The sequence below is a fragment of the Bufo gargarizans genome, chromosome 10 (genome assembly GCF_014858855.1).
Source record: "Bufo gargarizans isolate SCDJY-AF-19 chromosome 10, ASM1485885v1, whole genome shotgun sequence".
NCBI lineage: Eukaryota > Metazoa > Chordata > Amphibia > Anura > Bufonidae > Bufo > Bufo gargarizans.
The window spans coordinates 124428095-124453776 of NC_058089.1; the positions used below are offsets into that span (position 1 = coordinate 124428095).

The 25682-nt window shown below is 45.2% G+C and overlaps 1 protein-coding gene across 1 annotated transcript; it reads left to right on the forward strand.

Moving 5' to 3' along the window:
- Nucleotides 1-1575: 1575 nt before the first annotated feature.
- CTSF (cathepsin F) lies at nt 1576-22864 on the forward strand. The gene is made up of 14 exons (XM_044270845.1): nt 1576-1825; nt 2703-2816; nt 5011-5092; nt 5166-5218; nt 5296-5371; nt 5464-5577; nt 7048-7193; nt 7510-7606; nt 11601-11681; nt 13917-14036; nt 15787-15851; nt 20500-20590; nt 20670-20728; nt 22436-22864. Exons 1-14 carry the CDS (start codon nt 1628-1630, stop codon nt 22508-22510), a joined length of 1371 nt encoding a protein of 456 aa, XP_044126780.1. The 5' UTR covers nt 1576-1627; the 3' UTR covers nt 22511-22864.
- Nucleotides 22865-25682: the final 2818 nt, after the last annotated feature.

Consider the following 25682-nt stretch of genomic DNA (forward strand, 5'->3'; position numbering starts at 1 on the left):
TTGACGGGGTGCGCAGGGGTCCGATATGTTCCTGACTGATATTGGCTAAAGTCTCAGCTTTTAACATCAGCGTGAGGGTCTAGCCGGTATGGTCAGTCGCATATTATTGTCGTGCACCTTTTTTCAGTGATTTATACAAATCCAACCAAGGACACCATCTGCAAGAAGTTTGTATGTTCTTCCCGTGTTTGCGTGGGTTTCCTCCCACACTCCAAACACATACTGATAGGGACCTTAGATTGTGAGCCCCACTGGGGACAATGGGGCGCATTTACTAAGACTGCCTTTTTATGCCCGTCTTCTGCTGCCATAAGATTGGTCCTTGTGCCTGGCGATAAAACAGGGGCTGGCGTTGTTTTTTTTAACCAACATTTACGCTTGTTTCCAGGTGTAAGGGCTCTTTCACACCTGCGTTATTGTCTTCCGGCATAGAGTTCCGTCGTCGGGGCTCTATGCCGGAAGAATCCTGATCAGGATTATCCTAATGCATTCTGAATGGAGTGAAATCCGTTCAGGATGTCTTCAGTTCCGGAACGGAACGTTTTTTGGCCGGAGAAAATACCGCAGCATGCTGCGCTTTTTGATCCGGCCAAAAAAACTGAAGACTTGCCGCAAGGCCGGATCCGGAATGAATGCCCATTGAAGGCCTTAAGCTAAACGTCGTTTCGGCGCATTGCCGGATCCGACGTTTCGCTTTTTTAGAGTGGTTACCATGGCTGCCGGGACGCTAAAGTCCTGGCAGCCATGGTAAAGTGTAGCGGGGAGCAGCATACTTACCGTCCGTGCGGCTCCCGGGGCGCTCCAGAGTGACGTCAGGGTGCCCCAAGCGCATGGATCACGTGATCGCATGGCACGTCATCCATGCGCATGGGGCGCTCTGACGTCATTCTGGAGCGCCCCGGGAGCCGCACGGACTGTAAGTATACCGCTCCTCCGCTCCCCACTACTACTATGGCAACCAGGACTTTAATAGCGTCCTGGGTGCCATAGTAACACTGAAAGCATTTTGAAGACGGATCCGTCTTCAAATGCTTTCAGTACACTTGCGTTTTTCCGGATCCGGCGTGTAATTCCGGCAAGTGGAGTACACGCCGGATCCGGATAACGCAAGTGTGAAAGATGCCTAAATGTTAGTAAATGTTATAAAAACTGCCGCTCGATAATATTTAAAAAGGGGACTTGCAACTATTTTCCGACTAAAATAGTTGCAACTTGTATAATAAATGTGCCCCAGTGAGTGATGCTAATCTGTAAAGCGCTACGGAATACGTCAGTGCTATACAAGTGTGTAAAATAAATGATAAAAAAATACATGAATGAGTCTCGGCCATAAAAGGAACAAGTAAAGTGCCCCCCGCACCTGTGTATGCGGTACAGCTCGGGTACACAGGCCGTAAATGTTGTCGTCTGAATAAAAGCCTTATTACTATTACGGCGACAACGCTGCCACCTAGCGGCGAAACGTAGAATCGCATTTGTATTTTATTGAGCCGCACACGCTGTACCCTGCTGTACCGCCAGCCCCATGTATAGCACGTCTACGCCCACAAGTAGGTCACATGACGCTGTCACATGACCGCTGTTTACATCCTCTGTGCACAGTTGCCGGCGGCGGATCTGTGTGACGATGGCTGCGGGCGGCTGCTGGCTGCTGCTCCTGCTGCTGGGGCTGGTGAGCGGGCTCCCCCCGGTGCGGTGGCTGCAGGAAGACCCCGAGGACACCGAGATGAAGACGGTGCTGAGACTGGCGGAGCGGGAGTACAACCGCGTGAGCGGCCGGGAGGACGTGTACCGGGCACTGCGCCTCCGCGACCTCCGCAGACAGGTGATCAGCCGGCACTACAACTCCCAGCATGCACGCTTACTATAGAGAAGGGGCATGCTGTACCGGAGTGTCACCCATGGCTCTGTCACACTGTCATGGCTTCTGCAATAGACGCTGGTGTGAACGGAGCCTAAACATGGATTTCATCTGCAAAAGTCCTGAACCGAACATTGCTGCAGCCGTAGTCTGTACGAGAAGCCGGTTGCATCCCCCAGTGGTGTCCGGTATGCCGGATCCGTCCGGTCTCTTCTTCCCTGCACAGTGGAAGGAACCCCACCCCAGATATTAAAGGGGTGCTCTGGTTAGAGAAAGTTAGCCCCTAACCACAGGCTAGAGGATATTACTTCGGTGGGGGCCCTACAGCTGGTGCCCCCCCAGTCATGTGAATGGGTCCCCGTACCTTCCCTGAAACCGACAGAGCAGCTGGTTAGAAATTTGTGCCACTGCTCTATTGATTTCTATGGGAGCGCCCGTTACAGTGCTCGGCTATCTCCATAGAAATGAATGGAACGGCGATGTGCATTTCCAACTAGCCGCTCTGTCCATTTCAGGGGATTCCACGGGGTACGGGACCCACGTTCTCATGATCTGTCGCATAACGGATACCACTGACATCCGAAGGACTCATTTTCATATAATGGGGTAGGACCCCCACCCTTCTATAGTCCTCTATCCTGTGGATAGGGGATAAGCTGCCCCTCTAATTCCTTTAAGAAGCGCTGTGGGTTCAGTTTGGGGATCAGCTGCCCCTCTAATACCAGTACATGCAGTGTACGAGGCGGTGGTGAATGCTCCTGACTTCTGCTAGTGTTATATACGGTATTATATAGTGCGATATTACTTCTATCTGAGACCATCTTCTTGTTGTGTTTTGCAGTTGGTGTCAGGTATAAGGTACGATTTCACTGTCTTCCTGGGACGTACATTGTGTAAGAAGGAAGACGAGGAGGTCCTGGATAATTGTAGTCTCCACAGCTTGGCGTCACTGATGGTAAGTCACGAGATCTGGCCGCCCGTCGGCTGCTTACATAAAGCAAAGGCTGGGAGTGACAGTGCAGCATAACTGGTCACGCCTGATCCTGGGCTCATCCTCACCACTCGTGTCAGCTGATGGTCTGGTGACTTGTGGAATGTGGACTTTTTTCAGTCTCTGGGAGGGACTGCAAACATCAGGTGGCGTCTGAACATGCCGACTGCGATAAGAGTCAGTGTTCAGCGATCGCCTGCTGGTACTCTGGGTATGGGTGCAGATCCTTTTACACAGTACGGAGAAAAATGGATGCCCCTGCACGTTTTCCCCTTTAATACTGACAGCTAGGGGTGCGCCTATTTAGTTCTGATCATTTACCCCCAGTATTTTGTGCTCTTACATTCATTTCATCAAACAATTGTCCCAGAAGGGACTTCCTATCTGCCTTGTGGTGTCAGTGCTGGATCGGTGATATACCACCGATACCTTTTTTATATAAAGGGGCCTGTCGGGTTCTGTTTTGATGAGAAGATCCATGCATTACTATTCTTCCCAACAAATCTGCCGAAATTATTGACTGAGGAGCAGTCAACACAGGTGTGAAGTAAGCCTTACTCATGTTAAAGGGGTTGTCGAGGTTTAGAGCTGAACCCGGACATATCCCCATTTTCACCCCGGCAGCCCCCCCGACTTGAGCATCGGAGCAGTTCATGCTCCAATGCTCTCCTTTGCCCTGCGCTAAATCACACAGGGCAAAGGCATTTTTTAAGTTCCAGTGATGAACCGGGCTCTCCATGGGGCTGCTGGGCGGAGGCTTCTGCCCAGCAGTGAGCCCTGTGACGTCACTGGCACTGATGGACGGGCTTTACAGCTGCCCTAGCCTGTAAAACGGCTAGGGCAGCGCTAAAGCCTGCCCATCAGAGCTGGTGACGTCACCGAACACACTGCTGGGCCGAAGCCTCCTCCCGGCAGTGTGGCATTGTAAATAAGAGCCCTTGCCCTGCACGATCCAGCACAGGGCAAGGGAGAGCATCGGAGCATGAAATGCTCTAATGCTAACAACAGGGGGGCTGTCTGGGTGAAATTATGGGTATGTCCGGGGTCTGCTCTGAACCCGGACAACCCCTTTAAGGACATGAACAAACATGGAGGCGTGTGGGTCCCTGGAGGCTCACCGTGTCCCCCCAATGTTATACTGTAATATCGGGCTCACATGCTGGGTGGTGCAGCAGCCTTGGCATACCATACCCAGTGTTGTGTGGGCGCTTATGAATCTGAATAGGATCCGAGCACAGTATCGCCAGGAGTTGTACTACCCAGCATGCAGTTGCATCTCCCCATGCCCTGAATATTGGAGGGGGGGGGGGGGGGGAGTAATATTGGCGACACACTTTAAAGGGAGTGTCATCTATATTTTTAATAATTAAAACCAAATACATATTCTTTTTTTAAATCTGATTTTAATATCTGATTGTAGATTAATATTGAGTTTTAGATTAGTCTTACAGCATCCACCTGAACCATAGAAACCTGTAGCCTGGATATGGCTGATAGACATCTGTGGGAGAGTGTTGTAGGCATGCTCTGTGACCTATGTAGAGGTCATTGTGCAGGGAGGAGATGATCTGTCACCGTCACCTATTGTCAGTAGTGGATCCTATGTTATCTGCCTCCAGATCTATAATATAAGTGTTATCTGTCATTGTAATTCTGCCTGTGGTGATAATGGGATGACTACTGAAAAGAGATCTCTACAGAACACTAAAGGGAAGATCTATTAAAACTGGTGTAAAGTAGAACTGGCTTAGTTGCACCTAGCAGCCAATCAGATTCCATCTTTCATTTTCCAAAGGAGCTGTGGAATCTGATTGGCTGCTACGGACAACTAAGCCAGTTCTACTTTACACCAGTTTGATAAATAACCCCATAAGTGTCACCCTTTGGTACGGCTGAGTGGCCAGAATAAAAACTGCAAAATGTCAATTTTTTTTTCTATAATGACATGGAAAATTTAATGAAACGGTCACCAAAAATAATTTTAACATAAAAACTTGATCTAAACAAAGCTTGTTTTCCATTTAATAGGAATGTAATAGGATGTGCGGTTTTCAGCAGCTTCTAGTTACTGGTTTTATATGGAGAGTAATGGGGTCTTCACTCTTCAGGTGTCCGGCTCTTTACTGGGGGTTGATGAACTGAATGGTTTGTTTTCTAGGAAATACAGTGCAGATATTCCATGTTGGTGTTTCCATGGGTGAATGAGACTAAAGTGCTGGAGCATACATGTTCTGAAGAAGGTCTGTAGATCTCCATGTCCACATGTGCAATCAGTGTCCTCTCCTGTGTAATCTCATGACTCTCCTTCTGTAGGTGTTAGCGCTGAACCCTCCTCTGACCAGGACGTGGATTCCATGAAACCAGAGGTACAGTCCAACATACCCATGTTCCCTACCCTGATATCTCTCTGTGGTGGACTTTACATTGGTGATTCCTGTTTTAGGACGAGCTGCTGGAAACGTTATCTTTATTCAAGGACTTTGTGACAACCTACAATAAGAAATACAAAGATGATGAAGGTGAGCACCCCGGCATCTTGGATTCGTTTGTCATGTTTCCGGATCCATTGCTATAATTTGATTTCTTCACATTTCTAATCTTGTTTTTTTAGAGGCTTTGATGAGGCTACAGATATTTTCTCAAAATTTCAAAAAAGCAAAGGAGATTCAGGAAAAGGACCAGGGAACTGCTGAATATGGTGTCACTAAATTCAGTGACCTCACAGGTAGGAACTGGATACCCTCTGGAGGAGAAGACAGTAGACTACAGAGAAAATAGGAAATGCTGCAATACCCCGCCAGTAGTGATGTTAGTTAAACTGTCCCTATACTTTGAAAAAACGTTTGACGTGTCAAAGGGTTTGATCAATGGGGGCCTGAGTGCTTAGACCACCAGTCACGAGAATGAGAAGAGAGAAGCACTCGCGTTATAGAGCTGTCTCCTCACTGCAGGAGACCTAGTCAAGAGTAGACCATCTCCTGCAGTCAAGAGAAAGCGGTCTACATGAGCGCTTGTCTCTCGTCATTGTAGTGATTGGTGGGCTTCTCAGCTCTCAGACCCTCCACCGATTCAAATCTTTGATATGTTTCTATGTTTTTCCAAATAACAGGAACATTTTAAAGGCTTAGTGCCAAGTCTTCAATGTATCCCCTATCCACAGGATAGGACATAACTAGCTAATCACTGCTGGGACCCCGACCAATCAGAAGAACAAAGGTCCCATTCTGATGGAGCAGCAGGTCGTGCATGCACACGGCCGCTCCATTCATTTTCTAGAGGAGCGCCAGAAATAGTGAGTACAGCTGTTACCTCCGGCGCTCCTATAGACAATGAATGGACCGTCGGTGTGCATGCACGACCTGCTGCTTCATCAGAACGGGGGAAGGGGACCCCTGTTGTGATCGGTGGGGGTCCCAGTGGTTGAACCAAAGTGATCAGCTAGTTTAACCCTATTCTGTGGATAGTGGATAACTTAAAGGGAGTCTGTCACCAAAATATGACATTGTACACCACTTACATGGCTCTCTAGCACACCTATCCATGATTCAAATGGTACCTTTGTAATTTTCTTTTGAGTTTCACCAGCAGGAAAAACGCATTTTAATCCATATGCAAATGAGCCCTTGCAAGTGCCCAGGGGCGGCATTCGCTGTGTAGGTGCCCAGGCTGCTCTGCCTTCTTTTTACATTACTCCTCCCCGGCCTGTTCCTTGGCCCGCCCTGCGAGTCCCTTGTGTCATACACAGGACTGGCCGATATACCGTGCGTGCGCAGTGCACCGCCGGCGCGAGCATGCGCACTGTGATGCCAATTGTGGGCACGGCATTGCTACATGTAGTGCGCATGCGCCAGCACAGGAATGAAACCAGTGACTAGAGGGCGGACCAGAAGCAAACAGGTGGAGTGGAGGCCGGTGCATGCGCACTACATGTAGCGATGCCGTGCCCACAGTGGGCATCACAGTGCGCATGCTCGCGCCGGCGGTGCACTGCGCACGCACAGTATATCGGCCGGTCCTGTGTATGACACAAGGGACTTGCAGGGCGGGCCAAGGAAGAGGCCGGGGAGGAGTAATGTAAATAGAATCACAACCAATCCCAAGAACAGGGCAGCCCCTGAAATAAGCAGAGCGGCTGGTCTGGTAGGACCTGAATCCATAACCTGTGTTACTCACATGAACTGTCTATAACTTTTAGAGGAAGAGTTCAGGACTCTGTATCTGAATCCATTGCTGTCTAGCCAGCCTTCTCGTCCTATGAAGATGGCTCTGGCGCCAACCGATCCGCCTCCTGCACAGTGGGATTGGAGAGAACATGGAGCGGTAACCGAAGTGAAGAACCAGGTAGTTCCCACATTTCTGACACATCGATTCTTATATCTTGACAAAGGTTGGGCATTAGGTCAGTTTTAGACATTTTCTTTGTTTTGCTTCTTTATTCCTTTCACAACCGTTACATAAACCGCGTTGTGTAAGGACTTGCACAGCTTTGCTGTTTGGACAGTTGTCTTGCAATCAGTTCTTAACGTTCTCGCGTTGCATCAACTATAGAGCACATGCAGAAGAAAGGGGAAATCATGTCCCTGTGAGTTCTTTATTACTTCTCTGCATCGTCCTATGTTACTGTATGGCTACCAGTGTCTGTCTTCTTCCTGTACAGGGCATGTGTGGCTCATGCTGGGCATTCTCCGTAACTGGAAATATTGAGGGGCAGTGGTTTTTGAAGAAGGGGTCACTCATCTCCCTCTCTGAGCAAGGTACTGTAAGAGTGAAATCAATGGCACAAATGTTCCCTTAGCATTTAGAGTGTACACATCTTTTTATTTCAACTTCTGGCAAGTCATAGAGACATGTCAAACGTTTTAATCAGTAGGGTCTGTGCTGAAATCCACACAAATTGCTAGAATGAAGGGGTGGAAGTATTTAACACTTTGCCTTTTATGAATTTTCCTCTCCAAGAGGTGGGGTTCAGCGATGTTTGGGCTATATACTTTCTGTAGCCAGTAGACTACTGTCTGAAAAAACAGGGGGAGGGGGTTGCAGCTCTAAACGGAATGATTCTGCCCCCTCATAGCACCTGGACTCCAACCTATTAAAATATATGACCTCCACTTTTTTTTTGCTCCCTTTAATTTGTAGTCCCCTTAGGGGACTTGAGTATGCTATTGTCCAATGCTTATACCATAGACTGCAATAGTATACTACATTATTTTTACTGCCTGTTTATTAAAGGGTCACTGAGCTTTCGCAAAACTTTTGATATGCTTTGACCAGTGGTGGCCTGAGTACTGAGACTAGAACAAGGAGAGAGAAGCACACGCATAACTCGCTCTCTCTGGTCGCTGCTGAAGACGGAAGCATAAGGGGCTCATAGACTTTCTAGCGAGTCCATCTCTCTTCCTCTTCTGCAGCGAGAAGAAAGACGCTGCTGTGTGAGTGCTTCTCTCTCCTTCTTCTAGAGATCGGTGGGGGTCTCCGCACTCAGTCCCACTGTCGCTATGAGTTTTGTGAAAACTCAGTGACCCTTTAAAATAAAATGAATGCAGAGGACATATTAAAGCCACCAGTCATGTGTGGTCAACAGATCGGTGTCACTGGGATGTGCCTCAGTGATCGGAACAGATTACCTGTGAGAGACAGCATTTTAAATATTGTAAGACACAGAGGAGATTAACTAATGGAATTAGTGATGAGCGAAGTCCTTGACATTCAATGTAGCTGAATCTGTCAGGAGATTTGATTCAAGTTCAAATACATTTGACCCTAATCAAAAGTGCTCTAATTGCCCTTAAAAGTTGTGTGTGACACCCTGAGGTCTCCTAGGACTCTACGCAAATTATTTGAAGCTCTTTAGCGCCAAGACAGCATTAGTAACCTTAAAGAGACTGCAATATACAGTGGATATAAAAAGTCTACACACCCCTGTTAAAATGTCAGGTTTCTGTGATGTAAAAAAATATGAGACAAAGATAAATCATTTCAGAACTTTTTCCACCTTTTAATGTGACCTATAAACTGTACAACTCAATTGAAAAACAAACTGAAATCTTTAGGTAGAGGGCGAAAAAATAGAAAAATAAAATAATATGGTTGCATAAGTGTGCACACCCTTAAACTAATGCTTTGTTAAAGCACCTTTTGATTTTATTACAGCACTCGGTCTTTTTGACTTGGCAAGATTTGCCCACTCTTCTTTGCAAAAACACTCCAAATCTGTCAGATTGCAAAGGCATCTCCTGTGCACAGCCCTCTTCCGATCACCCCACAGACTTTCAATCGGATTCAGGTCTGGGCTCTGGCTGGGCCATTCCAAAACTTGAATCTTCTTCTGGTGAAGCTATTCCTTTGCTGATTTGGATGTATGCTTTGGGTCGTTGTCATGCTGAAAGATGAAGTTCCTCTTCATGTTCAGCTTTCTAGCAGAAGCCTGAAGGTTTTGTGCCAATATTATTCGTAACTGTTCATAATTCTCTCTAGCTTAACTAAGGCCCCAGTTCCTGCCCCAAAATATGATGCTGCCACCACCATGCTTCAATGTGGGTATGGTGTTCTTTTGGTGATGTGCGGTGTTGTTTTTGGGCCAAACATATCTTTTGGAATTATGGCCAAAAAGTTCAACCTTGGTTTCATCAGACCATAACACCTTTTCCCACATGCTTTTGGGAGACTTCAGATGTTTTTTCGCAAAATGTAGCCTGGCTTGGATGTTTTTCTTTGCAAGAAAAGGCTTTCGTCTTGCCACTCTACCCCATAGAGAATACGGGAGATTGTTGTCACATGTACCACACAGACAGTACTTGCCAGATATTCCTGCAGCTCCTTTAATGTTGCTGTAGGCCTCTTGGTAGCCTCCCGGACCAGTTTTCTTCTAGTATTTTCATAAATTTTGGAGGGACGTCCAGTTCTTGGTAATGTCACTGTTGTGCCATATTTTCTCCACTTGATGATGTCTTCACTGTGTTCCATGGTATATCTAATGCCTTGGAAATTCTTTTGTATCCTTCTCCTGACTGATACCTTTTAACAATGATATCCCTCTGATGCTTTGGAAGCTCTCTGTGGACCATGGCTTTTGCTGTGGGATGCGACTAAGAGAATTTCAGCAAAGACCAACTAGAGGAGCTGAACTGTATTTGGGGTTTATCAGAGGCACTTTAAATGATGGCAGGTGTATGCTGACTCCTATTTAACAGGATTTTGAATGTGATTGCTTAATTCTGAACACAGCTACATCCCCAGTTATAAGAGGGTGTGCACACTTATGCAACCACATTATTTTAGTTTTTTTGTTTTCTTCCCGCCACCTAAAAGATTTCAGTTGTACAGTTTATAGGTCACATTAAAGATCATTTTTTTATTTATTTTTACAGCACAGAAACCTGACATTTTAACAGGGGTGTGTAGACTTTTTATGTCCACTGTATATGGCTATGGTAAGCGGATGGCTGCAGGTAGTAGGAAACAGGCTCTTTATAAAGAAACTGCTGATACCATTTTGAAATTTGCCTGATTCGGATTTGACCTAAATTTTGGGAAAATTCGAGTCGATTTTGATTATTTTAGAATAGATTTGCTCATGTATAGCCAGAATCTTTTAGTGTTTTGGGCAACCTTTTTGCCTCAGTCATCTTTTTACCTAATAGTATGGTCTGATGGAAAGGGGTGTGACCTAAGATTCAATAATGTGCACCGAAATTGCGCAAAGATTGTGACACTATTAGGTGGTGTAAAGGAGCACCAAATGTATCATCCACCATCAGCCACTGTGATAAACCTGGCACATAGATTGTCTGTTCTAAGTCTATACGGTCTAAGACCACATTAGTACATCTGCCCTTTGTATATTCAGCAGTTAGTAAGGACCACAAACTACAGAGCTGACAGGGCCCCATCCGGAGTTATGGAAACTGGGCTGTTCTATGCTGATACTGTAGCTCCCATAGCAGTGAAAGGCTGAGGCGGAAATAACCCTTTAAGATTGGAGGAAGAGACGTGACGCATGAGGCTACTTTTACACTGGCGTTTCTGGGTCCGCTTGTGAGATCCGTTTCAGGGCTCTCACACGCGGCCCAAAACGGATCAGTTCCGCCCCAATGCATCCTGAATGGATAAGGATCCGTTCAGAATGCATCAATTTGGCTGCGTTTGGTCTGTGTTCCGCTTTTGAGGTGGACACTAAAATGTAGCTTGCAGCGTTTGGCTCTGCATCGTCAGGCGGACACCAAAACGGATCCGTCCTGACTTACAATGTAAGTCAATGGGGACGGATCAGTTTTTACTGACACAATATGGTGCAATTGAAAATGGATTCGTCCCCCATTGACTTTCAATGTAAGTCATGACGGATTATGCAAACGGATGTGTTCTGAATGGATACAAGCGTTTGCATTATCGGTGCGGATCCGTCTGTGCAGATACAAGACGGATCTGCACCGAACACAGGTGTGAAAAGGAGCCGCCCTCTGTTTTCTTATTTATTTTTTTCTTTCTTTAAACTGATTTCACATAAGTAGCTTTCGTGGTAACGTGCAGTGAATTATGCAGACTCCGTGATATTTTTGCTTTCATGGAACATGGTTCCCAATCCGTCATAATAGATCCACGAGCTTACCTTCAGATCACTGGAGCAGTAACCGTGACTAAAACCAGAGCGACCAGACCTTGTCATCATTTCTGTAGTTGGGTTGTACAATCCATTACCGGATACTTGTAATGCCACTGACTGCAAATCCTATGCGTTCTTTCTTTCAGAGCTGGTGGATTGTGATGGTGTGGATATGGCCTGTGGAGGAGGTCTCCCATCAAATGCATATGAAGCTATTGAGAAGCTGGGTAGGTGCCCATGTCACATATCACGGTAATCCTTGAGTGGGCAGGACACATATTGATCTCTATAAAGGCTATCTGTCCTAACGCCAGACTTGTTCAAACCCTCACTAATTTGAATCTTACAGACGTGGTCTGATGTTATGACAAATTCTTCAGAACTTCTCATGCTTGACATGGCTGCAATAAGCTTTTAAATGATATTAGGCTCCACTTTCCAGGTCCAATATTTTGGGAGCAGCATGAACAGTTCTTGGTCCTGTATGTTGGGCTGGTCATACTTATTAGCTGTCGGCTAAATGTGTTGGTGGGACAGCTATCTCTCCCGACGACCCCATACACATACTTGTTAGGCTAGGCCGAGCATCATATATAATGGGGAGAGGGATACAGGCTGTGATCAGACACCCCTAGCAGTGGCTTTGCAAAAGGATCAAGTTGAAATTCAAATGTCCTCCCCTGACATGTGCGATAGGGAGAGTCTGGAGGCCCACCTACACATTCGCTGGCCTGTTGGTCCCACTGAAATTGGTAATTATCTAATCTTGACCAGCCAGCCATCTAAGGACAGTTCACATCTGCGCCAGAGGCTCCATTTGGGCCTTTTGCAAATTCCTTTTAAAATACCGGAGATGAGACAAAAGTCCTCCATGCAGGGCTTTTTGTCTGCTCAAGTTCTGTGCTCCAGAATGGAACCCGTAATATTCAGTGGATTTCATTTGGCGCCATTCAAATCATCTGCTCCTAGAACAGAGCAGGAGAGTGGAAGTAAACAGCGTTGCTATGAATGCTGCCTTTTGGTAAGTATATAGAAACATAGCACGCTTACTGTCGGCGTAGAACGCTGCGCCCGTGCTCCTGGGAAGGTAGGGAGTGGAGCGGGACTGCAGCATTCTGCACTGACAGTAGATGTGCTACGTTACTGTACACCTACTCTCATCGCTGAAGGCTGGAAGCCCCCCTCTTCCCCGCACTTGCTAACAGAGAAGCACAAGGGAGAGAGACCTAAACTTCGGAGCTGCCAGCAGTTAGTGCTGGTCGCACGTCAGACAAGGACACAGTAGAGATAGGGCCCATATAGCGAGGCAGGGACTGGGGTAGTGACAGGAGACAGGCTGGAAACCTCTGTAGGTTACACCCCGGCGTCTTCAGCGCTCAGTAGAATGCTAAAGACTGAAGATGGGCTCTCCTTGTTTTCTAGTGAAAAGAAATCTATTTTACTAATAAAGTATATTACAAAAATGTTAATATTCCTATCCCTACATCATATTAAAGATTGACTTCTCAGAAAAGTATTTATACAGCTCGCCTGCTACACCGTCCCGGATGCACAGAGAATGTAGGAAAGCACAGCTGCAACCATCCATTCCTCCCCCAGTCCCACTACATTGCTCACCGGATGCACTCTAGGGGTGCATCCGGTGAAAAGACCATGGAGACTTTATTGTGGGTCCTGAAAACCAAAGCCTCCCTGATGCACCCCTAGAGTAGAAACTCCATAAAAGTGACGCCATCTAAGAAACTACAGCAGCAAAGTCCAGCATCCGGTGAAAAGACCATGGGGACTTTATTGTGGGTCCTGAAAACCAAACCGGGAACATCATGGACACATTGAGTCGCCTACCTGTTTCGGGTCTTAACAGTATGGCATGACATTGAAAACCCAAATCACACGACACAGTAATTAGCTATCGAACACACACATTGGTTTCCCAAGTGTTAATATAGCAAAATCTTCCTTGTAACAGCAGATATACAAGGTTATGAATGTAGAATGTTGATCCATGGATAATTCCGGTTTCCAGCAGAGAACAGGAACGATAGTGTATATTTGCAAGAATATTATGTCGTTTGGAAAAATCCGACATGGAATCTGCGACAGAAGCCCGTCTGCAGATTTGCAGTTTGAAGTGCTGTGGGTCCGGACATGGATTTGGCCCATTCAATGGAAAAAAAACCACATGTGGCTAACCCTCCACATCCCCCTCAGAAACCTCATCAAGAAGAAATCTGCGCAGAAAAAATTTGCATCTAAACAAACAGCAATGCGGATTCCCATTGAGAACCATGCATTGCGGATTTTATGGCAAATATGCACCTAAAATCCAGCTGGAAAAACCGTTGTCTGAATATAACTGGGTTTTCAACCACCATAACTGTGTCATTTCAGTATTGTCTGGGGGTTTACATCTCGGTATTCCATGGCCGCCCTCTCACAGTATATTCCTTTGTATTATGTAGGAGGGCTTGAGTCAGAACAAGACTACAGCTACCTGGGCCACAAGGAACAGTGCAGCTTCTCCACCAACAAGGTCTCTGCTTATATCAACAGCTCCGTGGAGATCCCAAAAGATGAGACCCGTAAGTAGAAGGTGCCTCGTGCTCCTGGGTTGGAAATAGACATTCTAATAGCTAAGACCTGAGTATTATTGATGAGAAGGTGGAAGTCTGTTTACAGAACCCAGATCCTCCTTCACAGAAAACGACTCTTACTTAAAGGGCTTATACCAGGAATTAAAAAGTAGCAATATGCAGAGTACTGCACAGGATTATTTTAAAGGGGTTGGCCACTTTCTGGCTACTGATGACCAATGTGTTTGTAAGATGATTATATGGCACTTACTAATAAAGCCTGTGGCATTTTCTATATTTCATAAGGTATTCTCCCTTGTTGGCTGGGTCTTTTGTGCTGTCCACACAGGAGTCCTGTCCATAAAATGGCTGCTGATGGAGGATCATGTGACCAGGCAAATCGGTCAGTCTCCACCATTAAAATAAACCACACCTGCACTAAACTCTCAAAAGTGCAAGTGTAGAGGGCATATATGTTGAATTTGAGCCGAGAAGGTTGAGTGATGTGTCTGGAGTTATTTTTGCTTGCCTCTTATGGACAGGACTTCTGTGACGATTTGCCCAACAAGGGGACATGACTTATGAAGTATAGCAAACGGCACAGAACATCAACAAAGGCTATATTAGTAAAAGTGTCATATAATCGCCTTACATACGCATTGGTCAAAAGTAGCCTGGAAGTCAATAGCTGTAACTACATTAGTACAAAAAACTGTAGTGTAACTTCCCCCTTAGGCCTCTTTCACACGGTCAGTATTTGGTCAGTATTTTTGCATCGTTGTTTGTAAGCCAAAACCAGGTGTCGGTCCAAAACACAAAAGAGGCACAAATATTTCTATTATACCTCTTCTCTGTAGATTCCACTTCTGGTTCTGGCTCACAAATACTGATGCAAAATACTGACCGTGTGAAAGAAGCCTTACTCTCCTTTCTGAAGTCTTGTCTATTCAGTTTTTGTGGGAGGGCAGCAGCTGTCACCCCATGTGACCGTCAGGTACATGTATCTCCCAGGAGTGCATTGCAGTCAGCTCTCGTTAACCTCTTCCTCTCCTGCATAGAAAATAGTCCTCCATACACAGCTCCAGCAATTCCACTAATACATGGCAAAATGGTATATAATACTTCAATTGAAATGCCCTATCCATTGCATAAAAACACTTTTCTTGGGTTAAGCCCTTTAAAAGATATCATTTATTTTCAGAAATCAATAGTATAAGCAAAGATAAGAAACTTTGTAATATATTTTATTACAAAAAAATTATTCTTTACTTATCAGACTCCTCTTTCTTCACCTTGCCTTCCGCACTGATCACTCATTTGCAATCCACTAATAAAATCCAGACACGAAAGTCCATACATTCAGAAATCAGGTAACATTTGCTGCCCATAGAAGTCTATAGAGATGGGGAGGTAGCAGTTGCAGAAAACAAGAGACGCACATCAGCTTCTACTGTCTCTTCCCTGTACTAGATTCACAGCAGTACGGCTCATTACTGCTGTATAATATCCTCCATGCCGCTTCTGAGGATGTGCTGCAGAGAGATAGATCTATGTGTGCAGTGTATGGGAGACATCATTACATCTAGTCTCCAATCACCAGCTCAGAGTCAACTGAGTAAGAGATGGAGCCTGCAGAGGGGGGAACTGGTGAAAGTTCCATATACGTCATCTAATGGGCATATTTAGGGCTATATCTCATGTACACACAGCTTATCCTGCAATAAGTATTCTTTTATGTCATGGTGTCATTTCTTCTCAGAGATTGCAGCCTGGTTGGCACAAAATGGGCCGATATCCATAGCTCTCAATGCTTTTGCAATGCAGGTAAGACCCTCCGAATGCATTTTTTTTTGTATTATTGCCTTGGCTCCTACATCTTTCAGTTTATGCTTCTTTAACATAGAAAATAAAGTTTTCTGGTTGAGTCAATCGGCTGGAGCTTGATGATTAGTTCAGTGAAAACTATAATCACATTTACAGTTCCTCAGCAGTAAATATGAGGTTACACAATACGCCAATTATAGGGGCTCATTCAGATGGCCGTATTTTGCTTTCCACATATGATCTGCAATTTGTCCCATTGAAGTCTATGGGTCCGTAAAAATGCGGAATGCAATCATTTTATTTATTTTTTTGCGGACAGCAAAAGAACATACAGTCATCTGAATGAGCTCTAATTCATATATTGAAAGGATGCTGGGAATTGGCAGAGCCTCCAGTAAATATCCCAGGCGCAGAGTCCCGGGGGCAGGCATTGAGATTATGTTAAAAGAACCTGTCTGGTAATGTGAAACAGGCTGGAAGGTCTCAAACAGCAGCACTTGATGCCCCGTTCTAAAGAGATTGAGATTATGTTAAAAGAACCTGTCTGGTAATGTGAAACAGGCTGGAAGGTCTCAAACAGCAGCACTTGATGCCCCGTTCTAAAGAGATTCAGAGAAAGATGTGAAACATAAAAATCTGCTGTGACTCCAGCACACCACAGTGAGAGCCATTATCTACAAATAGAACCTTCCCAGGCCTACCAAAATTTCACCAAGAGTGCAATTCAGTTCCATTTCAAGAGATTAAAATACAGATGCAAAACAAAATCATTGAACTCTACTAGTCTGGAAAGGGTTACGGAGTCAATGATAAGGCACTGGGATTCCAGGAAACCACAATGAAAGCCATTATCCACATAAAGAAAACTTAGGACCGTGGTGAACCTTGCCATGATTGGCCACCGCAGCAGAATTTCACAGAGAGCACATTGACTCTAGAAGGTCACAAAAGAACCCAGATGAACATCAGAAGAACTGCAGGCCTCACTTGCCTTATTTAAGGTCATTGTACACAATTCTGTACACAGAAAGAAAGACTCTGGACAAAAATGGTATCCATGGTCATGATCATGGACAAGCAAGTTGACGTCTGGCTCAAAAGAAACAAAATTAAGGGTTTGGAGTGGCCAAATCAAAGTCCTGAACTGAATCCCACTGCTGTGGCAAGACCTTAAAGTGAACCTCAGGTTCAAGAAAAAGAATTCACATTAAAGGGGTTGTCCGGGCTTTTACTATTGATGACCTACCCTCAAGATAGGTCATTAATATCAGATTGGCGGGGGGCTGACACCACTGCTGACCAGCTGTATGAGGAGACGGCTCACGCAGTGCTTGCGTGCAATCCTTTGTCTCTCTTCCTGTTCACTGCTACTGTCTATGGCAAAGACCATAGACAGCAACAGTGGACAGGAAGAGAGAAGGGAGACTGCATGTGTGTTAGTCTCCTCATACAGCTGATTGGCAGGGGTGCTGGGTGTCGGACCCCCGATGATCTGATATTGATGACTTATCCTGAGGATAGGTCATCAATAGTAAAATCCCGGACAACCCCTTTAACTGGGGAGCACTTATATGTTGACCTCCTTTTCATCATTTTAGCTGCAAATCCTCAAATTCCCTGTCTCCTTTTCTGTCATCCAGGAGGGTCCCACCACTTCCCAGACTACCTGATGCACACTGTGCATTTGGTAGTAGCCCAAGTTCCAACTTGGATAAGATTTTTTTTTTTCATTTAGCCCACCTCCAAAAATGAAAAGTGATAAAGTTGTATGTACCACAAAATTCTATCAATAAAAACTGTCATCCTGCAAAAAAAACAAGCCCTCACATGAAAAGCAAAAAGAATCACTGTGTCCTAAAGGCCGGAACTGTCTGCAGCACTAAGGGGGCCATTTACAAATCTGAAATACGCCTAAATTAGGCGTATTTCAGGTGCAAATGGCGGCAGGCCTGTCTTGTTCAACATTTTCTACACCTGTTTTCTAGTCATAGAAAATGGTCTAAATGTAAGATAGCTCGGAAGCTGTCTCACATTTAGAACTGGTCTGGATGCCTGGATAACTTTGGGCCTTTATTAAAAACTGGTGTCTAAAACGCTGGTCTTAATAAACGTGCCCCTAAGTGCTTAAAAGCTATTCACCCTTTTATGGGTCCGGATTTGTTCCTCAACATTGCTGAACTGATCCGGACCCATTCTACGGACGTGTAAATGGACCCTAACCTTGCACTTCTCTTCGTCTTGCGGGAGAATTCATCACATTTCGTTCTGCTAGAAGAGAAGCCACTTTTTGCAGGATTGATTTGTAGTACAATCAGTGAATAGTTACCCCGTAGGTGTTTTTGGGCTTCCACGTTGGTGAGGGGAGATCTAATGGGCCTCGTTCTGAAAATCTCTTTTGTGAAAAAGTGTCGTTTAGTAGTGTAGTTTTTTCCTGTCACTATTGTTTTCCTAGTAGTACTGTGCTCCTAAAAAGGAGACGATGAGTATAGAAATAGTGGGATTCTGCATAAAACACATTATATGGTCACATTCACTTCATCCTCGGATTTGGCTATCTGATCCAGGAGAAAAACCTGGGAAGAAAACATCTGGCGAATGGTGGGTTTACATGGCCCGTTGTCGGGCAGATTATCAGGGACAAACATTCCTACGAGTGCTCATTCCTGATAATCTGCCCGGCTAAAGGTGCAGCCGATCGCCTGATAAACGAGCCAGACGCTTGTGCAGACTAGTAATATATGGTTTCTGGGCAGCAGACCATGCTGTCTAACCAGCGGTCTGCCCAGAAACCATGCAGCTGTATGAGGATGAGCCATCACGGTAGACGTCACTCGTTCTCATACTGTGGAGGTGATCACCGCATGGAAATGGAGCTGTTTACCCTACACTGAAAGAGCAGCTGGTTGTCAGAAAGAAATGCTTCCTTCCCAATAATCAGCTTCTCCTAGGACCGTGTAAACCGGTCTCTACGCGTAATGACATTTACACAATCTTCCCCGTTACCCCTTAAGGCAGCTGACAACTGGCTGCTCGTTCGGTAGAGGTGATGCACTGTGTCTACATGCTGCGATCACCTCCACAGTATGAGAACTAGCAATTGCTATTGCCCTGTCAATCTGGAAAGAGGGAGGGGCTGACAGGAAACAGGAGGAGCAAGGGTGCACAGAGTGGCCTGGGACCGCCCTTGGTGCACTTAATTGCTAATTTGCGTATCAGTTAATTGTACCTTTTCTCCAGAATGCAGCCATGGATTACATTCATCTGAGCCGGCCCTACAAGGCTGCTTGCCTGGTTTAATAGTGGGTTTCTCGAAGACAGATTCCTTTTAGTGATCTGTTTTTAAGCTTTGCTAACTTCAGAACATTTTTTTTATATTTTTCTGTTGATCTTCTTTAATCATATAAGTATGTTTAAGTACATTGACCCTTAAAACATTTCAGTGTTCACTGTATAAGGAAAGGCCATCAATGTTATAACCTGGAAAACGCCTTAAAGGAAATCTGTCCCCACAATTTCCGAGTATTATTTGCAGTAATACAGGAGTAGCACTGCAGGTAAGGAGTCCAGATCGCTATGTGTTTTATCTTCAGCCTGCTCCCCCTCCCCATTCAACGCTACGCAGCTGTACATTGTTCCGGACTGCTGAACTCGGCTGAGGAGTCCCCTCGTTTCTGTGCGCAAGCTCAGCAGTTTGGACCGTGGATTTCAGAGCCGCTTTAAAGCTACTTTCACACTAGCGTTTTTGCTGGATCCGGCAGGGTTTACCAAAAAATGCTTCCGTTACTGATAATACAACCATCTGCATCCGTTATGAATGGATCCGGTAATATTATCTTTAACGGATCCGTCATGAACTCTATTGAAAGTCAATGGGGGATGGATCCGTTTTCTATTGTGTCAGAGTTAAACGGATCCGTCCCCATTGACTTGCATTGTGGGTCATGACTGATCCATCTTGCTCCACATCTTAGGACGGAAAGCAAACCGCAGCATGCGGTTTCAGTTTTATCGTAATGGACCGGCATGCTTTTTGGAGCAGTTCAGTTGCGTTTTTTCCCCATTGACCATGAATGGGGACAAAATGGAAGCGTATTTCTCCAGTATTGAGATCCTATGACGGATCTCAATACCGGACAATAGAAGTGCTAGTGTGAAAGTAGCCTTAGACAGACAGGTGTCTGTGAAGGTTCTCCTTCATCCAGGTCATGGTATATCTGTAAAGAATAAATCAAGACAACTGGACTTACTGTAGATTTCTTGAAAACGTTTCCCTCGTTCTTCAATTCAGAATTGAGAAAGCTCGTTGGAAGAACGAGGGAAACGTTTTCAAGAAATCTACAGTAAGTCCAGTTGTCTTGATTTATTCTTTACAGATATTTAGACAGATGGGACAGCTTGAAAATAAAACGCACCGGTCTGGAGTCTTTATCTTCAGTACTACTCCTGTATGCAAATACTGCCAATTTGTGATGACCTATTTGCCCCTCCATTAGTAAATTACCGCTCCACCCCCTCCATTCTCAGCATCTACACAGTAAAAGCCGTTCTGTACATTGATGCGTCCTCCACAATCCAGTATACAGCTCTCCACTCCAGAACGACTACTGGTCCCATTACTGATGCTTTTCTGTTCTCTTACTTGTTTCAGTTTTATCGTAAAGGCATATCCTATCCATTCCGCATACTTTGTAACCCTTGGATGATCGACCATGCTGTTCTTTTAGTGGGCTATGGAGATCGTAAGTGGTAATTTCTGCCTTTTATTCTCCTATCGATACAGTGTGCTCTTTATTACAGTTCACCTTTATGTCTCTATAGGTGACGGCAAGCCTTTCTGGGCGATCAAAAACAGCTGGGGAACAGACTGGGGAGAGGAGGTAATCCATCTGCTTACTGAGCTGTGGAGCCAAGGTTTTCTATTTCGGTCATAATTCACACAACATACATCGGGGCATGTTCACAGGCAGCATTATGTCCGTTTAGTTCAGTAGATCCCAGGTCTCACAGGGGGACACAGCCTTATAAATCAGTTTAATGCTGTGCGATCCTGTCAGAGGACTGAACGGGGTCGCACGCAGCGAGTTTCTCGCGTTGAACTCGCTCATGTGTGTCTGACCTTAGAGGGTTTGTCCCATCTTGCCATTTCCATGGCTGAGAAGGGACTAAGCACTGGCCAGTGAGACGAAAATGGCTGAGAGACTGCAAGTTACACCGACTCTTGGCTGTCTTCTGAGCTCTGGCCCCCATGGCCGGCATGTTGGCCCATCTTGCCATGGAAATGGTGAGATTGGACAAACCCTTTTAACTCCTAGAGCAGCAGTTCCCTCAGCAGACACGTGCAATGAGCAGGACACTAGTACAATGCAGTAGGTCAGGATATGTGTATGAAAGTCTGAGTAGTTCGTGACGCCAATTGCAGCTTGTGCAGGTACTGTAGCAGGGCCCTTTTAAGATGTTATAGCTCACGTACCAGGTGAGGAATGCCAGAGGGGGATAATGTCTCTGTGTAGTAGGTATTGTAGTGTCAACGTTGTCTCCTACCTTGGTACGGCTGGACTCCTGGATCCTGGCTCACTTGCAATAAATTGAGTGTTGTTAATAGGAGTAATTGAGGAATGAATGTGATCCAGACTTGAAGTATAATGCAGCTTGTCTTTACTTGATGATGGCAACATAAATCCATACGAGTACAGCAATAGTCATTAGGTCCCAGCAGGTATTGGCAATATGGGCAGGAAGCTATATATATTCTGCTGCTTGTCATATGCCTAGAGAATCTGGCAGGTATTTATCTTCTGCTCTGTCTGTCCTCTGCTTGATGTGGGCCTGACTAGCTGAGAAGGAATTTGGCTTCTCCTGGACTCTGGATAAGTACTCACAGGACTGCTCGCAGGGAATGATTCTTCCTGGAGATCTGTAGTTCTGGAAGGGTTGCTTGCTTGTCACCAGCTGAGGTAGATGGCTCAGGCTGGGAAGAGTGATCCTTGGCCTCAGCCGAGGCTGGATCCTAGGTTGGGATCCCTGTAGCTGGGAGCTCCTACCAACACAACCTACCCCCAGCAGGGGTGGCTGGTACACTAACTAACTTCCTTCTCCTCCTCATGAGACAGGACATGAGAACAGCCCACTTCTGCTCACACAGGGGAGACTAGACCGGAATGTACTATTCCAGTCTAGATATGCTAAACTGGCTATGGTCTGCTGAACATATTGCTGCCACCTGCTGGTGTACAGGGAAATTACAGCATGATATATGAAACAGGCATAGAATATAATATATACAGGGAAATGCAAGGTTAGATTACACAAGATGGTAATAAATATACACCTGACATGTTGTAGCAGGGAAACAGAGTTTAGTGACATACTGTGGGATGTTACACACGGTGAAACATCTGTGGCCATCTGTAGGTTCAGTTTTGGGCTTATGACAGAGACTTCTATGATGAACAAATACATCAGCGCCGTTACCTCAGTGAGGATCCAAGTTCGGGTTTCCCAACAAGTGCCGTGCCTTTTTATTATAAGATTTCCGTTTTTACATTCTTTAATCAGAAAATATTTTGCTACTCTGTCTTTTGTAGGGTTATTATTATCTGCATCGTGGGACTGGGTCATGTGGAATGAACACCATGTGCAGCTCTGCGGTAATAGGTTAGAGTCCTCTCCAGAAGGAATCCTACTGATCTTCCAGCCAACATGGATGAGTGTGTACTTCAGCATACTAGGCTAAGGTTCCCCACAGGGTGTGATTATAGTGATGTATATACCTCTGGTTATCAATTCTTCACTAATAGTCTGTTTTAACAATAGCACTGAATGAATTTAACTAATATATTTTACTATATGTTTTTAATATTTTGTAATTTTAAATGACTTCAATGTTGATGTCTTCTGCGGGCTACACGTAGCAGAATTGGGTATGTCAGCTATGAAGTGTCAGATTTATTGTATGTAGCAGCAGATAGCGGTCATAAGTGGGCTCAGGTATAATATATATTCCATATACGTTGTGTATTGTTCAAGCAAATCTGTTTTATCTTTTAAAATGCAATCTGTTTTTATATATGTACCCGTAATTGTCTTGGGTGGTTCTGAATGGCTCGAACATGATCCATGTATGATCTGCATTTTGTCTAGATGCTGAAGGGCATCTGTTGGCAGATTTATTCCTATGACACTGGCTGACCTGTTACATGTGCAGCTGAAGGCATCTGTGTTGGTCCCATGTTCATATGTACCTGTATTACTGAGAAAAATGAGGTTTTAAATGTATGCAAATGAGCCTCTAAGTGCAATGGGGGCATTGCCATTACTCCTAGAGGCCCCATTCTCTCTGCACCCTCTGCATTTTGACAGGGCCACACAGTGAAAGCATCATCGCACCTGGCTCTGACTTCTCCTAGTCATTGAAAAGGCAGAGGCCACAGCAGTTGCAGAGAGAGCAGAGCCTCCAGGTGTAACGGCAACACCCCCATTGCTCCTAGAGGATCATTTGCATACATTAAAACATCTTAAAAACATTTTTCTCAGCAATGCGGGCACATGTGAACATGGGACCAACACAGATGCCAAGTGCACATGGAACAGGTCAGCCAGTGTCATAGGTACAAATCTGCCAACAGATGCCTTTCAAAGGGGTTTTCCTGGATTTTCATATTGATGGCTGATCATCAGGGTATGCCAGCAATATCTGATCAGCAGAGGATATCCGATCAGCTGTTTGGGAAGTGAATGGGAGCAGTACTGCAGTAGCTGTACAATGGACAGAGCTTTGTAGTTCCAGACCCTGTTTTTGGCGATGGAACTATTCCCAAACTGCTGATTGGCAGGGGTGCCGTGTGTCAATCTGATTTGGAAAGCCAGTCCCGGGAGCGCTTATTTCCCATTGTTGCCCCAATCAGCCATGAAATGAGCAGATGCTTGATGGCTGATGGCATCTTTTCTGCAGCACAACGGCCATGTAAATGGAAGGGCTGCTGCCATAATGTAAAGTGTATGAGAGGATATAGCATCCATGATGGCTCTTTCCTGTGTGGTCTCTGATACTGGAACAAAACAAGGACAAGAGAGGCCTTCATGGTTGTCCACCGGGCAGACAGTCGTCATAAAAAAAGGATCAAATCTTTGCATAAGCTAAAACAAATTAAAAAATATATATTATATTATATTAATGCTGTGGGATAGATATAATGGTGACAAACATTTGGGTATGCTGGTCAAGTGATCCAGGCATTACACTGTAAAGAACCTACCATTGGCTGTCCGTTACACAATCCATGGAGATGGAGCAATCCAGTGTGGATCTAGTCAGACTTATTTGGGAACTTGCTTGAAAACTATAAATGTTCTTTTATAACAGCCTGATAAAAGGTATTTTTGGCTTACATTTACACTGGATGGATACGCTGCAGATTGTGGCAGCAAAGTGGATGAGATTTTAAGAGTTTAATTGGGCCGTCCGTGTTCAGGAAGAAACCGGACAACAAATGGGCTCCTCCTGTAAAAAAGAACTGAAGGTTACATAGCTAGCAGATCCCGGCTGCAGCAGTGATGTCACATCGACATCACATGACCGCTACAACCTATCAGAGGCATTAGCAGTGTACCAAAGAGGCCAGTGATTGGCTGCAGTTGTCACATGTTGTTGATGTGACGTCACTGTTGTAGCGGGGTAAACCTGGCCTGGCTGAGAGAAGCAGATCAGTAGCCTGGGATCTGTCAGGTGAGTAACGCTCGGTTCTTCTTACCAGGAGGATCCCATATGTTGTTCAGTTTCTTCCTGAAACTAGAAAACGCTTTTGAATCAACAGTGTGTCAATTCATGCTGCGGGTTTTACCCTTTGCAATTCATAGGATCAAGTATGCACCAAAATCCACCACAAATCTGTATGTAACACATGCTGACTTAGCCACAGATTGCATGCAGCAGTTCAGTAGTGGAAACTCTGCCCCATGAGCTTGTACCCTTATGGTCCAGACATATATGGCCTACACACTGGGTGACTACCACTTTTCAGCACATTTTTCTTCCCACCGTATGCTCCATAGTGTTGAGGGACCCAGATCCTTTTACAATAGCTGCTATGTGTATAAAAACATTGGCACTTATGTATGAAAAGTAATGCAAGGGCTTACAAACTAATACTCCAGCTGTTTGAGGAGGCCTCCAGTGAGCGCCGTCAAGTGGCCGAGGATAGGTCATCGGTATAAGACATTTGCTTTAATGACCTCAGACACCCTTACCGCTGCATAGTCTTATTGCGTTTACAACAGGAATAACAAAAACTCTGGAAGCGCATCAGTGCGGAGTTGCATAAATGGTTTTTCCAGCCCAACAAAAAGTTGTGGCACCAGGCTGAGTGGTCTAAAACCATAAAAGAACTGATTCCTCACCTAACCAATTCCCTGCTGCTCTCTCTAGACAACCACTGGCTGAGGTGGGTCATCACTGTGGCCACTGAATGGCTGAGTGGGCATTTCCTGTATGGCAGGAAGTAGAGAGCAACGGGTACTCTGCAGCATTGGGACAGTGCAGGTGAGTATTAGTACTTATGTTTTTAAGCCACTCTGAGAATGCCATTAAATAGAAACTTCCATCAAAAATTTTATCACATATTAATAGCTTATATGTGAATATTCTGTTGTTTTTTCAATAAAAAAAATTGATAGTTTTCTGGATATTGCTGGTTGCTCCTAGAGGCTCCATTCCCCCACCTCTGGCCACACCCTGCTACACTTGATTGACAGGGCCAGGCAGCGTTTACGTGCTCCAGCCTGGCCCTGAGTTTGGATGAAATCTTCAGCCGCTTACATCACAGTACACCCTCT